This window comes from Glandiceps talaboti, chromosome 4 (assembly GCF_964340395.1).
Source record: "Glandiceps talaboti chromosome 4, keGlaTala1.1, whole genome shotgun sequence".
In the NCBI taxonomy this organism is placed as follows: Eukaryota; Metazoa; Hemichordata; class Enteropneusta; family Spengelidae; genus Glandiceps; species Glandiceps talaboti.
Window position 1 is genome coordinate 6811237 of NC_135552.1, and position 16079 is coordinate 6827315.

Genomic DNA, 16079 nt, shown 5'->3' on the forward strand with positions numbered 1-16079 from the left:
CGTATCGTATAGACGCGGTAAATGCAAATGATGACGTCACAACTTTCAACCTATGAAAATCCAAATATTCTCAAACATTCTCCAAATATATTAATAAACATCACGAAAAATAGCTACACATATTAAGTGTCTGTTTTATTCACAAAAAATCTCAAAATATGAAAACTAGAAAATATTTTTGTGAAGACAATATTGTTTACAGCATCAAAGTGTTGGTGACCTAACATCTCTTTGTTAACCTATATATATTCAATAAAATTCTCTTTTTATTTCTTGTAAAATGTACACTGTAGTGTAAAGTAGATTTCTTTATTTGGTGTAAACTCTGACACGGTTGTCTTCTGGGTGTGAAACTATAATCCTAGGTTGTCCATACTTAACAACAGCAATGTAACTACCCCAGTTTCGGTAATCTCTAAATACTTCAACTTCTTCTCCATTCTTTGTATATTTCACAATGAACCCCCTAGACGACCCCCTAAGTGACTGAATGTTATAAACATTGTCCCATAAATCTACACTTAGCCCATAGGGAGACACATCACTACACATTGTGAACAGATATTGTAATTGTTTACCAAACACTTTGATGCTACCATCTCCAACACTTCTGCCCAAGTCAGAAACAATAACATTGTTATCACTATTGACCACAACAAACCGAGGGTCATAGAGTAGACTTGGTTGGACATGACCGCCAGCCTCTGCTAAACTTTCACCATTCATGTCATACTTGACCACTCTATGACCTTTGTCATCAGTAACAACAAATCCTTCATCCAGTAAAGCAATTGCTCTTGGTTTAATGTCATCATTTTGACAAAATGTTTGAGTAGTTTTATAAGATTTGTCAAACATGACGACTTGGTCATTACCAGAATCTGTCATGAAATATGTATTACTTGTTGTCACGGCAACATCATATGGTTTGAATTCATTAGGAAAGTGACCATCAAATCTAATCTCAGAGTCAACTTCATAAGTTGATTTCAAGGTGAGTACACTATTGTTGCCTTCATCTGCCATGACAACTTGACCAAGGGGATTTGTGGTCACTCCTTGCACTTGTTTGAACTTTACTGGACCACTTTCACCATCAAGTTCCATGGTTATTTTCCACTGACCTGTAACGTAAACAATGGTCAGATAGACTACTCTATTTATGCAATACATCTTTCAAGTTAGAATATTCAATTTGTGGGAATTCTAATTAAAATTATAATGATCAATTGTTTTTGCCATGGGAACATGTAGCAATCCTGCAATGTGATACATGCACTGTTTTCTTCAACTTTATTTTGTAAAATGAATGAAAACCAAGCAATTCCATGTAATATTTGAGTACATATTGTCAACTTCTAAATTGCACTATATTTATGTGATTTCTAAAACCACTCAAAACATAGAGTTGATGTTGCTTATGAATACATAAAAACATGGCAACATATTTCACATTTTGTTCAAATATTCTGTTAGGTATATTGCCTGTTTCAAGTGAGATTGAACTTTGTTGAAAAGCAGTAATATCATGTAGAGTACTGGTCAAAATTTATTTTCCCATACATTTATTGAATACCATTACACAAATTATAACAATTTTCCTCTGCAATTCAGAATTTATTTTTGCATTTAAAAAAATATATATTTCCAGTCGCTAGTGAGAAAGAAAGTTCTAATTTTAAGATTTCTTGGAAAGAAGTAGTATAAAGTGGAATACAGAACAGTATTTATTTTTTTTATTACCACGACAAAAAAATGTTACTATGAAGATGTACATGCATGATATCACACCACACTGTGTATATCACACTGTACTTGAAATCACACAGCATTCTGTGTGTATATATTAATACTGTCAATGAAATCACACAACTCCTTGTGTATACTGTGGATACAGGACACACTCTGTCCATGAAATCACAAAACAGTTATGTATATCACACTATGCATCATTCTGATTAAAATCTGATGTGATGAAAGCGGCTAGATGTCTTTATTTACCTTTATTTCCATCGTGTTGTGACACTTGTTTTGTTCCAGGTGATCCCATATCTGACCCTGTGTAATAGACAATCTCGTTTGAATCTCAAGGATCTCACTCTTTCGAGTAGCCAATCAGGATGAGTGTTACGTTGGCAGTTGTGCATACTTGAGAAATTGAGAGAGAGAGAGAGAGAGAGAGAGAGAGAGAGAGAGAGAGAGAGAGAGAGAGAGAGAGAGAGAGAGAGAGAGAGAGAGAGAGAGAGAGAGAGAAAAGCAAGCAAACGAAAAACCCTTACACAACACGTGAAAGTCAACACATGCGGAGTCTCTTTGAATGATTTTGAAAGAAGCATGCTGATTGGTTGTAGAAACATATACCAAGATCCTAGAGTTTCATCTTAAAGATTTTATACTGAAGAAGAACTTTGAAATTTTGCTGCCAAAGTTGCTACGTACACAATTTAGTATGCAATAGGAGCAGACATTGAGAAGAAATCTGAGCGATCACATATTAAAGTCATAGGTAAATGCAAGTAGAGCTTAAAGCAGAACAATTACACAGTCATGTGTTTTAAACACATTTTAATATCTGGCAACATATGGGCAGTATTATATTACATAATAGCAACTATTGCCTTCAGCTTTCATTCAGTAATTTCATAGCATCAACCTATATTTGCACTTTCCACATGGTCTTATCTATCAATATCTACTTACAGTTATTATGATTGGCTTATTATGTCTCTCTGCACCAGTTTATTAAAATTCATCAGTGGATACTCACTGCAATTTTGCTAATAAAACAACTTGTGGAAGAAATACATGAAAGTCTATATTTCAGTAATTGCAACCACTTCCACCATATTAAGAACCACTATGTTTATCTTCTAGACTAAATGCTGTTAGACAATACTGACATAAATTGAATACAATATCATTTGAAAGAAATTAATTCTATCCTTACTACTAACCTTTGATTTTGTCCACTTCCATTTCAAGTCTTTCAATCTCTTCCTGCTTATTAATATTCTTCTTTTCAAGGTCCTCAACCTTTTCTTTAAGACTGGCGACTTGTCTGGCGACTTCCTCCTTGAGTTGGCAGTTTTCCTCTGAAACGGATGCATCTCCTCCCTCTCGAGAAGATTCTTTCAATTTAGAATTTTCATCACTTAATTTCAGTATTCTATCTATCATTACTTTCTTCTCCTTTTCCTTTTCCTCTAGATTCTTTCTCAACAATTCTATTTCAATATCTTTCCCTTTAACACGTGCTTGCAGGGTGGCCTGATCTACTTTTAGTAAATCTGCATTTTCGTTAAGAAACTGAATTCTAGCTTCATACTGTATCATTTTTTTCTCTAAGGAATTGACAGTGGTTTTTAGTTTACTAGTCTCTAGTCGAAGCGCACTATTTTCTTTAGTAAGCTCAGTTTCTCTTTGCGTGCTTTCCTCATTGTCATCCACATCAGATGTTGTTGATACTGTAACAGAAATTTCACCTGTAGACCAATAAAAATGGTAAAGTTAGAAATGTACAAATGCTTCAAAGAGGCAAAATGTCACTGAATATGACATGGAAAGTTATGATGTAAAATTCCACAATTGTATATGGACATTGGTGAATGTGTAATTAATATTTAGCTATCAGCTAATTAAGTATCTCAGCGTGCTATATTTGAGTTCAGCTAGCTATCAGGAAATGCAGGTACACAAGTCCAAGAATTGGTAAATGATCCACAGAATAAAACATTAATTAAAATAATGTGGGATTTCCTCAGAAAAAACTTTCTTTGGAATTGTGAATTGTATTTTTCATATAAGACTTTTATTTGTAAATCTGAGGAATAGTGATAATGTGTCTACTCATCCACATCATTCCCCAGAAAAGTACTAAATTAAACACTACTGGTCTGATAACAGAAATAGTACCAAGAATTGATAATACATGGGTTTCAGTAAAGTATCTTTAAGTTCCAGAAGTTTATTAGCTATGTAAGGAAATCCTATTACTTAGATGTTAGTTCAGAATTTTCAGAAATCAGTAAATCATATTAGAAACACATTACAGTATTTGATTACCTGTTTCAATTAATTCTTTCCTACACTGTTCATATTCTTCGATGTCCAGTGTAGTCTGTATAGAGAAGTACATGGCACCAATTTCTTTCAGTGTTTTCTCTGTAATGGTTGTAGATGTTACCAGTTTGTTCAGATTCAGGGCTTCATATTCCTTCCATAGACATTCCAAGGCATCTAAAGACTCACACGCAATGGAATACCAAACACTATTGCCACCAACATTATCCACATGCAGGTCTGGATGAATGTTGTTAATATGCTCGGGAAGTTCCTCCTGAACTTCATGGCTTTGGAAATATGCTTGTTCTACTTCTGTGATAGACACACCTTCCTTTGGAATACCACCAACAGCATTTACATGAAGATGCATGTGCCCTTTATGAAATAGAAATTAAAGAACAATGTATCTGTATACTATAGATATTCCTGTATGCAAGTTGTGAATCACTTGCAGCAAGATAATTGGATAGGATAATGTTACAGCTGAAAGTCAATAAGAAATTGTTGAAATCTTCTTCTTCAAGAACCTGACACTGCACAGGGTAATTATTTCTATTTGTTGTTATAATACATAACAACTTGGAAATTTTACTTAGTAGGGTTTTTTTAAAAGTGTATCTGTACCTGACAATCTGTTCTCTTCCTTACTTGTGGTTGTAAGACTGCCTTTGGCACAGGCTGCTACATTACCTAGTGAAAGAAAAGGAGGAATATCAGTTATCACAAGGACAGCATTCCTACAATATGACACATTTGTCAAATTGCAATGTACCAGTATAGTGACACTGTGTAAGTCATGTTATATTTTGTATATATTGAACCATGTCAAATCTGAATACTTTTGTAGTTTGAAACATTCGCGGCATTAGTTATTTATACTACAACTAATGTAAATTGACAACATTTATGGACATTTACATGCTTGATGTAACATTTTACATTCCTTCTTGTAACATGTGACGAAAATTTATAACGCGTCAATTAAGTAGGGTTCACCTATATTTAAACAATAAAACAAAGGTCCAGAGTGAACGCAGCATTTGTTTTGATAAATATAGTCATGAAGCTGCATCTTATCCTTAATTTTATGTCCTCTTAATTTATAATATGATTTTATAATAGAAACCAACATTGATTGTTCAGAATACACACACTTATACCAAACCACAATGTTATCAAGAAATACTAAACAGGAAACTGTTTTCATAGCTGGGTTAATATGTGGTTTATCTTGATCCACAGTAGACTGGTTACTAAAATTTCCCTTCAGGCTAGCATCTGTAACTCAAGAAGTTAAAAACCAAGATATTGACATCTATTTTTGTTAAACAGTTTCCGATTTGTTTGGACTTCTTCATAGAATATTATTTTTTGGTTCTATTCACTCTCCATTAATTCTTAGTAAGTCTATTGACTAAATAAACACTGCCAGTACACATATCCTGTTATGAGGATTCACTACTTCATTTGAGGAATTGTCAGATAAAACTAAACATTCAATATTATTATAGTCATATATTTACCTGTACTTGTACTTTCATGATTGGTTGTTGTAGGAATGGCATCATCAAGACGTAATGCTGGAGACACAATACAAAAGGGAGTATGATACGTCTATAGTAACTACACCAAGTAGTCCATGTCAAGTATTTATACTCAAGATATATTTTGTAAATAAAGAAACATGAGCGCCAGCCTTAGATATCCTTATATATTAGGTATACATTATTTAAAAGGTTATTATGTTAAGGAACAATAATTATCATTAAAGATGACGTTGATATTTATAGAATATACTACAGTATAGGCCTACACATGGTGGGGAATTTTTGTTACATTATAACTATAGACAGTATTATATCACATTGAAATGGAAATCCAAACCCTAACCTGTCTACACAATTTGTGAAGTGAATTTAGGCAACTGAATCTTACCAGCAGCTTTAGTCTCTTCATGTTCTGATACACTCTCATGTAAATGAGACTGAGGGCCGTCTTTTCTGTCAGATAGCGAGTCGGCGGCTGCTCCTTCTGCCTTATTTCCTGATGGGTTGTCATCTATCACATAGACAGAAAGAAGGAAAAGCTGCATTACATGTGATGATCGTTTAACTGAAAAAAAAGGGAAACTTGTTCTGTTTGGTGAATGCAGAGTACACGCGGGAGCTGTAGATTAGATTTTGGGATTCAACTGATGTATCGACAAAGCAACTTACTGGATATGTAGTTGTCATGCTGTCAGCAGAACAACTACACTAATTTAGGTTTGCAAAAATTATTTTCATTTGAATACAAGAAAAAAACCTACTCAATAAGGTTGCTAAAAGGTATTAATGGTTCAATTTGATAAACTTGCATTGTGACTGAAAGAAAAATATATTCACCTAGAGCCATGCTAGTCTTTGCACTGGCCTCAAAGAGTTCAATGGTGTCCCACATATATAAGCCCATTGCCAGTGTATGATAGCCTATGATTATTTCACCATCAACCATACATTATTTGACACTCATGAGTCTCTTTCTTATAACTTTTAGAATGAGAATTGATCAAGACTAAACATGTATGCAAATGTCACAAATATTTAACATATTTCGTAATCTTACCAGGAGTAGCAGGCCTGTCTATCACTGGTAGATTTGCTGTACTTTGAGAAGACTTTTCATCTTGTAGATCTTGTTTCACTTTGTCCATAAAAGTGCCATTCATTTCCCTCATGGATGGAATTACTGTCGTTGCAAGGCGGTCTTTTACTTCAAGTGCCAACTTGAAGTACACCTCTGGCTTTCGGAGAATCAATGATATACGGTCTTTAAACTTATCATCGTCTTCCATGTCAACCACAAAACAATATTCATGGTCTGGAAAGTGTTTCCTGATCAAGTCATGACAGGGGGAATGCATGGAAACCAGAAATGGAATACCTATTGCCATAGCATACAGCATTAGCTGAATGGAATTCATTCCAGGTTCTCCTGGAATGAGGATAAGATGGGAACAACGGATTTCCCGCTCCATGTATTTCACAGCGGGCATAGAAGATGGAATTACCTTGAGGTGTGGATGTGGATTTAGCTTTCTCTTATAGTGAGATTCCTTAGCTTCTGGAATGCTAAGAATTTTCCACCTTGGAGGCTCAAGATGCATAGTATGCAAATTTCCAGCCACTTTATTGATGGCTTTTGCTAGTTTACGATGACTGTGCATTTCCTCTAAATCATATTCCTCAAGAAATGATAAAATTTGGCATCTTTGATCTTTGGTGCGAACTGCCGGTTGTGTGAATCCTAAATATACATTATCTGCTGCAAGAGAAACTTGAAAGTGCTTCGCTGCAAGATCACCAAATCTCTGTTTAAAATCTTCGAATGTGGTTTCATCGAGAGAAATTAACGCGTTTGCATCCTTACAATCATCTTCTAAATTAACAAGCATTTCTTGCAATTCATCCCTATCACATCCAACTACAGGATGACGAACATCAGATGGCCAAATATTCGCTATGTAATATTTTGCCACAGGGACCACTTCATTTATGATTTCACGCGCAATATCAGAGGATACGAACGAAAATCCTACACATATCTCTACATTATCTATTCTGAACAATCTCGGAAAGTATGCCTTAAATGCAAGGAGCCACTGTATATCTGGCTTCCTACGTTTGAGGCGGCCTTTTAGATAGGGGGGAATAAGCTCAACATTTTTCCTTTTAGCATCTGCATATTCTTCGTCGGTCATCTTTAAGACTGTGCAAAAGACTGAGAGACCAACTTTATTAAAGAGATAAGCAAGGAGCCTTACAACAGCAGGGGTCCCATTCTGGAATGGTGATCCCCACCTGTCACTTATGATCAGAACAGCTGGACGTTGATTGGCTGGTTTGTCATCCATATTTGACCTAACAGAATGAAAAATAGGAAAGAGTCATCATACAACATCAGGGAGCAAATTAGTAAATTGCATTGGTTTTGAGTTGGGGGGAATCAAATGTGACCATCTCTATCTATTCCTTTTTTTTAAAGTGACCCGCTCCACTTTCCCTTCTTTAAAATATTACGCTATCCCGTCCAAATAATTGTAAAACATTGGGTTAACATGCTCTTTGACTTGAACATGGAGAGAATCAATTAGAAGGACTTGATCCCACTGCTGCCATCACATTGATGTATTTACAGGCATTCGCTTTTCCTACTACTACCACTATGGTGAATTTATGAGAAGAAACCGTATTAATCAGTTAGCTAATTAATTAACAGACTGGGAATATCAGAAATCAACGACACGTAATACAGTACTTTTAGACGTATGCGACAATCGAGCTATCTAGGTGTCGTTTGTTGCAGATTTTAAGTCCATTCATCTGCAAATGATCTCTGACCTCAGTAGCAAAGAAGGTGTGCCACTCATGAACGCAGAAAAACGTAAATGTAGACTCAACCAGCATTGACATAATTAAAATTCTCTTAGTACAAATGGGTTTAGATTGTCGATACTAGTAACAAACATGGAAGCTAGAGCAAACCATGCAAGGTGAAAGAGTTACTTCATTTTGTCATGAAATTGCCAATTTTTAGAATGCTGGTATTATTTGGTATAATTGCGTCAAGTGTTTCCCCGGTTTAGTTGATTAAACATTTTTGCGGGGGGGGGGAGTGGCATGTCGTAATGAGACTGGTAAAAACGCTGTTAAAGTTGCAGTGATACATTACTTGAGCGAAGTATTTCAGTCACGTGATACTGTAACCTACTGTACGTTAAATATATCATGCCATTAATACTCGACTCCCATTATTCTTGTAGAATGTAAATCGTTACTGTCTTTGTCCTGTGACCCAGCACATATCAAAATGTATTTTGATGACATTGCTTTGGCTAGTAGTAGTGGTGGTTCGAAGCCAAAAGCTGCCATTATTGAAAAAAATAACAGTTTAAAAATTGAAAATATTTGGATTCATACTTAATTGTCGCACCTGTGTGATGATCACGTTCCTCTTTAGAATCTGTAGGAAAGCGTTTTTGAAATGAGTTGTGATAGTATGCATGAAGGCATTATGATCAATAACAACAGGGGTGAAAAAAGAGCCTATTAGAGGCCCCTCGATACAAATGTCTGCTATAGATTTGCCCAGGATGTTTCTTTTGTTCACATCGATATCTCACCAGACCTTGCTGAAATGAATAGGGTGTCTGTTGAATGACTGCCTCTTTTGTGTGACATGCCCATGGGTACGTTACTTTGCAAAATTTAGACGGAAATATGTGATAATGCTGAATTATTTGTTTGTTTACAACAACATTTCACATTTATGTGAAAGTTTGCATAGCTCGAAACAAGAAGCGATGCCAATGTTGTCAACAAAACTGCCTACATAGGTGTATTGAACTTTCACTATTAAGGACAAGTATGGCCTGGTCTGGAATGGTCTGACGTCATGAGAGGTCATGAAAGATGTAAGGTTGCGACAACTTATTGAATACTTGTTTTGTCATTCAAATGATTTAAGAAACAAGCACTATTATTTGCTATTACTTCAGATATATACTTGTTGAAAACACAGCTACCGCTGTACACGCTAGCTAGCTGTCACACATTCATCAAAGCGTTGGGTCGTAACGTCACTAGTACTGTCGTCATGCCTACACGTCAACACAAGCTCTGATCTGGCAGACATTTTAAAAAGAAAGAAAAAATACAACATACAAGCTTGAAAGAAACGGAATATTGAAACATGTCTATTTGATTTTGATGACAAGATAATAATTCATTCAATACAATTGAGTTTAATCAACCCAACGAAACATTATGGTCTTGTTGACTGTGTTCCAAATCGTGAGCTAAGATGAGAGAACCATACCTTTGTATTTACTGATAATATGTCCGACTAATCTGTCACACACAGCGTTTCATCACATATATGGACGTTTGATGTCGCACTTGTGAACGTTCGTTTAGGGGAGGGGGGGGGCGAAACGAACGACAACACGCGTTCAGTCGGTTGCTTTTAAAGATAAAGTTTTTTTCAACGTTATCATACAAAATGTCTTACCTTTCAATTAAACCGATGCATAAATGCTACAACGGTACTCTTGATAGTGTCTGTCAACGTCTTATAGAGGATGCATCGAATTAAAACAGGCTGGTAAAGACGCCAGTAAGGTTATGGGATATCTACAACAGGTCAGAGTGGAATATAGTAAGTCACGTGGTATTATAGATGAGCACTGATGCAGTGTATCAACTGACAAACTTGTGTCGGTTTCAATTGTTCAAACTCAATTAAAACTTGAATATTTTGAACTGTTGTGTTAGATATGACTAATTAATTGCAATAATATTGTACACTGGGTCATCTGTGGGTAGACATATTTGTGTAGCAGTACACATAGCATGATGTAATATATTCAATCGAATTGTCCGAAGTTTGGGTTTACCCCAAAAAAATCAGCGTCACCAATTATACACAATTCCATTTTATCACTATTCTACTCTACTTACAGCTAAAATAGATCTCTGATTGACATGTACAGTGTCTAATTATTGATAATTTAACAGTTTTCAGTGGAAATATTGTTGGTTGTCTAATGAAAAGTAGAAGTTCAGTTGCAGCCAGCAGTGCATATGTAAAGTTGTATCAATGGAAATATGTAACCCTTTTAATAACCAATTATGATTTGATATTTAGTCTTATATAACGTGGAGGCACTATATTACTTAGTTCCTGTGTTTTGATCTAATTGGCATAGCTGAGGCCACAACTCCCAAAGACTAGATTTTGAATGGTTCGGTGACTGTACAAACAAAGTAATATCACGTCACACATGAAGACAACTAGAACTGATGACATTCATATTTCTTATTAATGAAGATGATTGAAAGTAAGCAGGCTAAAGTCCTCAATTAAAATTACTAATTGTAAATTTACCAGGGCACTCCGGTTTGTGAATGTTTCTCCAACTATGATAAATATGATTGGTGTCTAAAATTAAGTCCCTAAATTCAAGACAGTGGTACTGATTTGCCCAGGGCATCTCTTTTGCACACGTCCCTCTATTCAATGTTGATGAGGTTGGTAGACAAATAGTACGTGCAATACATGATAAATATCAAGAACCTGTGTTTGTTGAATTCATTACTTAATTCATGTGTTTTGAAGAAAGTTGTATGCATTCAATGAGTCAAAAATAATTTGTAATTTTTACACATCGATTGAAGTGCAACACAGCGAGTTTTATTTGATATATGTACGACGTTTTATTATTAATTGTTAGTAATTCAATACACACTGGTGTGACATTTGACCCAAGTAACAACGGCTTGCAATCCTTGGGTAGAAGAGACGCCATTTTGTTGGAAAGCCACACCGCAGTGTTTCAATATGTTCATAGTAAGACTAGTGATTAATAGCAAAAAGATAAACACATCACAGTTACTGTGGTCAGTGAGTTTCCGAGATTTCCTGATTTTGTTTCCATGAACAGAATGTTTTACAAATCTTAAATGCCAACATGAATGGTTTGTAGTTTTGTTGAATTTTGCATTAAAATGTCTCCAGAAAATGTATCTCACCTTTGAGTATATCGTCACAGTTGTCAAATCTGTTGTCCACGTGCATTACCTCTCACTTGATGTACTGGTTAATCTCTCACTAAAACACTTTTGAAATGTTGAGGTTGGAAACTACACACTAGGGTTGTTGTAAAGCACGGCACGGTATGGCAATCATGTGACAAAATATGCTCAAGTTCTGTATGTGACATGAATAAATTATCTAAATCTCTGTAGTTATAGAATGATGGAGCATTGTATCTTTGCATGATTTACTTTTCGAAATTACGATAGACTTTAAAACATCATTCTATCCAATATTTAAATTAATTGCTCAGTAGGTTGGTTGGTTGTTCAATAGGTCGACCGATTGATCGATATAGAAGTCATGAAAATCACTCCAAATGTCTCCATATACAGTGAGCATGTTCCTTGTTTGAAACTATAAAGAACTTGGGGAGTTCAGCCTCTTAGTTTTTAAAAAAATCGACAACCCAGTATTAGGCAGTCATTTTAGACATAAATAAGTTTAATTTTAACCACATTATGTAAAAGTTAAAGTGGTCACACTGACAGAAAATAGGGACATATTTTTTTATTTTAGTAGACGGTGGGTACTTCGTGTCATACACTTTGGTTACAACAAGGAAGTGATAACGAGTCTTACAGTCAATACATAGTCCAACAAGATTACATAGTATATACTTGTAACGTTTCTATACACAGACATAAAGGATTGAAGTACACTATAGTATGTGAAACAAAATTGCTCTTTTATTTCACAATTAAGTAAGCAAAGAAGTCCACAGAAATTACTACAAATACACCAAATATTTATTATCTACGACTAAAAGTGTCCCTAAGCAGCTTGGTCGTTATAACCTGTGTATGTCATTTATTGCCCATGTTATTGAAAATGAATATAACTTTGTCTTTTGGATACTCATTTGACATTTCATTAAAACATATATGCAAATCTCACTACATAAATAATATAAACACAATCATTACATACGCACTAAAAAATATGGTCACTCTAGATCTCATAGTGAAAGAAGACTAATATTTGGCAAAATTTTCTCTGTGTTCTGTGTACCCTGAACTTCCAACATTATGTACACCAATTCTGTGTGTTCTGTGTACCCTGAACTTCCAACATTATGTTCATCAATTCTCTGTGTTCTTGATACCCTGAACTTCCAACATTATGTACATCAATTCCCTGTGTTCTGTGTACCCTGAACTGCCAACAGTATGTACACCAATTCTGTGTGTTCTTGGTACCCTGAACTTCCAGCATTATTTACATCAATTCTGTGTGTTCTTTGTACCCTGAACTTCCAACAATATTTACATCAATTCTGTGTGTTCTTGATACCCTGAACTTCCAACATTATGTACATCAATTCCCTGTGTTCTTGGTACCCTGAACTGCCAACAGTATGTACACCAATTCTGTGTGTTCTGGGTACCCTGAACTTCCAACAATATTTACATCAATAAAACCTTATTATGATAAAATGTGCTCATTCAAAAAAAAGAGGAAAATAGCCGACGTTTCTGGATTGACCCTCAACAGTACATTTACTGTAAGTTATACATAATTTATGACTATTCAAATTGGACGCCTTTATTAAGAGATTGACATGCAAAAATTTATGCGACACTAAGCAAATGATGATGACCCTGGGAAGATCTACAATGTGATGTGCAGATATATCTAATAAAGTTTACAGACGATTTTAATTTCACACCTAGTTGTACCCCAATATGGTCGTTATATTTTGACTGACAGTTATGAATGAAGGCATTGACCAATCGTTAAGGGAAGAATCAGGAAGACATTATGTATGAGCCACCACTCTGGGTGTCTTAGCAGACGACATTTATGTAGACTATATGGCTCCACATTCTCTCAGCATTGGCTCTAATTTGCCTGATCTGTACAAATCATCTGTTTCTGTTCCTCCTCCTATGCACTTCCCTTTGACAAACACTCTTGGAACCTGTAACAAAGTAAACAAATAGATTTTCAAAAATGACCTAACAAGAAAACCCAATTGGGATAAAAGGGTTTCATTTTACAACCCATATTTGGTTAGAGCTCCTTAATAGGGAACTTGCAAACCCGCCATGTTGAATGTTTCATCATGGAAATGTGATAATAAATACATATCAAATAGTATTGTAAACAATAATGTTACATTGTTTTTAACCACAATTCATAGTCACCCTCATCATTGTGGGAGGTTTATTTTATTGGTAGCGCCAGATTAGGTATTATGATAACCACAGATAATCCCATGGTCCTTTGCGTCTGAGCATGCTCAGTCTGGATTGCAAGTTCCCTATTAGCAGCACTACTTCATTGAATGTATATTAGAGTGTACATCTCTGCTTGCTGTTTCAACAACACATCTACTAATATCTTGGTGCAAAAAGAAAACAAAACAGTGGACATCAGGGTTTGAGTGGATGTTTTTTGTTCTTTCAAGATGTCAGATACAACAGAAAATAAAGGCCGTATTTTGTGAATTAAATCAATCAGTTCATACTTTTTATATAATCATTATTATTCCCTCCCTAAATAACACCGATTCGACATTTTTGATCCTTCACGTTCAAAGGGAATAGAGGTATTTCAGATTTGGTGTTGTCATTTGAAAGGATCTCAGTACTAGTCAATATGTTATACTTACAGTGTTTTCACCTGTCATTTTACCCAATATATCCTGCAGTGTTTCACCGTCATCTCGTTGATCAAGTTCCACCACTTCATACTTAGCTTGCAGTTCATCAAACACTTCCTTAGCCAGCTGACTATACATACAGTAAGTTTTAGAGAAGACCACTACACACTTATCATGTATCATGTTTTGGATGAATATGGCTTCAGGAGAACTCATATCAACTTCGTCACCCATTTTGATTACTCTATAATTTAGAAAAAAAGAAGTGATAATGATATCAGGTAAGGTTTCTCAAAGTTAAATGTACAGGAAACATATATTGTGTGGAAAGTACATGGCAGTACAATAAACATAAATATAAGGACTCAGTGTCAAAGATGGTGTGTATTCAAAAGATAAATTAAATAGGTAAGCAAATTGAACGGACACTAGCAACAAATACATCATGTATCTACTGAGTCTTGGTAGTGAGGGTACCGGTAACGACATTGACAAGACGTGATGAGTGAAGATAAACGTAGTGTAAATCTTAAACGTACTAATCGTAATTGGAACTAGACTACGATATTCAAATGTGCAAATCAACATAGCAACAAGCACAGACAAGTATGGTGTACATTTTGTATGAGCAACAAGCAAGCAAATTGCAAAGGTTTGCGGTTGTTAATGTTATGCCAGTACACCAGTGTGTGTGGTGGTATTTTGGTAGCGCACGTGTGGGGTTAATCAATGCTAATGCATGCTCAGTATGTCAAGGCTGTTGACCAACTTCACAAGACCATGGAGGTAGGAATATTACTGACACAGTTACAAGGACAAAACAACAAACATACAACTGTATGCATGCACAACGTCATCGCGAGTGGAATGGTGAGGAAGAAAGAACGTTCGTAATAACATTAATTCTTATCATTTACTACACGGGGAAATAAAATGTAAGTGATCGCTTACATACCTTAAATATGCCTCGAACAACGAGTCAACTATGTTCTCTCAGGATTCGACGTCCAACTCAACCTTTCAGGCGTCTTGCAATAAGTTCAAAACCTCTGACCTATTAGTACGTGAGAAGAATGAACACTTGGGGGCGCTATATACTGTCGAACTGGAAAGATGTCGAGCTCGCGTCGGTCGACCATACATGGGTTATCACAAAGCTAGTCTCCATAGAAGGGTTTAAATATTTCAAATTGGGGTGAAAAAAATTAGCACGAGAAAGTGCGTAAAATAAGTCATTAAATTTAGTTCTTATTATGTTATCCTTCCTATTTGTATTATATGCTCAAATTTTAAAAAATATCTGATACAAATTTAGAAAACTTTCTCACCTTCAGCAATGCCAGGTTCTGTAATTACAACCGAAATGTTGATAAGTTGATCAAAATTTACTGTTGATGTTAATGTGCTTTCTATGTATTTACATTGCATCGATATTGGTCACCGTGTGACTGCTACAATTTTCATCATGGTTTACATTATATACAAATGATATTGAACTTATGAACATTAGTTTTTTGTTTTTGTTTTTTTTTGGGGGGGAGGGGGTTTTGTCCTAAATGAACAAATTTTGTTTACTGAATTTGTGCAATCATCTTTTATGATGATTGAGTAATAATAAATGCACACTATATGTAAATAGTTCAGTCTCTAGTTCAGTCTATACTTCAGTTACAAACACAATAGAAAATAAATGACAGTGAAGTCTGAAGTGCACTCTCTTTTTTTGAAATATTGTAGATATATGAATTACCTTTATTTTACAATTCAGAAGGCAATGAAG

General features: G+C 35.2%; 2 protein-coding genes across 2 annotated transcripts; both read right to left on the bottom strand.

Moving 5' to 3' along the window:
* Positions 1-203: 203 nt before the first annotated feature.
* LOC144434086 (uncharacterized) lies at positions 204-11772 on the bottom strand. Its single transcript, XM_078122542.1, has 11 exons — positions 11631-11772; positions 10111-10232; positions 6667-7961; positions 5998-6120; positions 5586-5642; positions 5272-5340; positions 4687-4752; positions 4063-4437; positions 2955-3482; positions 2002-2058; positions 204-1124 (listed from the first exon to the last, which is right to left on the bottom strand). Exons 3-11 carry the CDS (start codon positions 7952-7954, stop codon positions 310-312), a joined length of 3378 nt encoding a protein of 1125 aa, XP_077978668.1. The 5' UTR covers positions 7955-7961; positions 10111-10232; positions 11631-11772; the 3' UTR covers positions 204-309.
* A 647-nt stretch (positions 11773-12419) lies between these two features.
* LOC144434074 (glutaredoxin-2, mitochondrial-like) lies at positions 12420-15349 on the bottom strand. The gene is made up of 3 exons (XM_078122529.1): positions 15255-15349; positions 14309-14543; positions 12420-13615 (listed from the first exon to the last, which is right to left on the bottom strand). The coding sequence occupies exons 2-3, from the start codon at positions 14531-14533 to the stop codon at positions 13505-13507; spliced, it is 336 nt and encodes a 111-aa protein (XP_077978655.1). The 5' UTR covers positions 14534-14543; positions 15255-15349; the 3' UTR covers positions 12420-13504.
* Positions 15350-16079: the final 730 nt, after the last annotated feature.

Bases quoted from the DNA above. Each gene is read 5' to 3' on its own strand.
- LOC144434086 (XM_078122542.1), bottom strand. From the start codon at position 7,954: ATGGATGACAAACCAGCCAATCAACGTCCAGCTGTTCTGATCATAAGT. The intron at 4,438-4,686 runs GTACAGATACAC...TATTTCATAAAG, and splicing joins GGAAGAGAACAGATTGTCAG to GGCACATGCATCTTCATGTA. The intron at 3,483-4,062 runs GTAATCAAATAC...ATTGGTCTACAG, and splicing joins GAAAGAATTAATTGAAACAG to GTGAAATTTCTGTTACAGTA.
- LOC144434074 (XM_078122529.1), bottom strand. From the start codon at position 14,533: ATGGGTGACGAAGTTGATATGAGTTCTCCTGAAGCCATATTCATCCAA. The intron at 13,616-14,308 runs GTAAGTATAACA...ACTTTGTTACAG, and splicing joins AAATGACAGGTGAAAACACT to GTTCCAAGAGTGTTTGTCAA.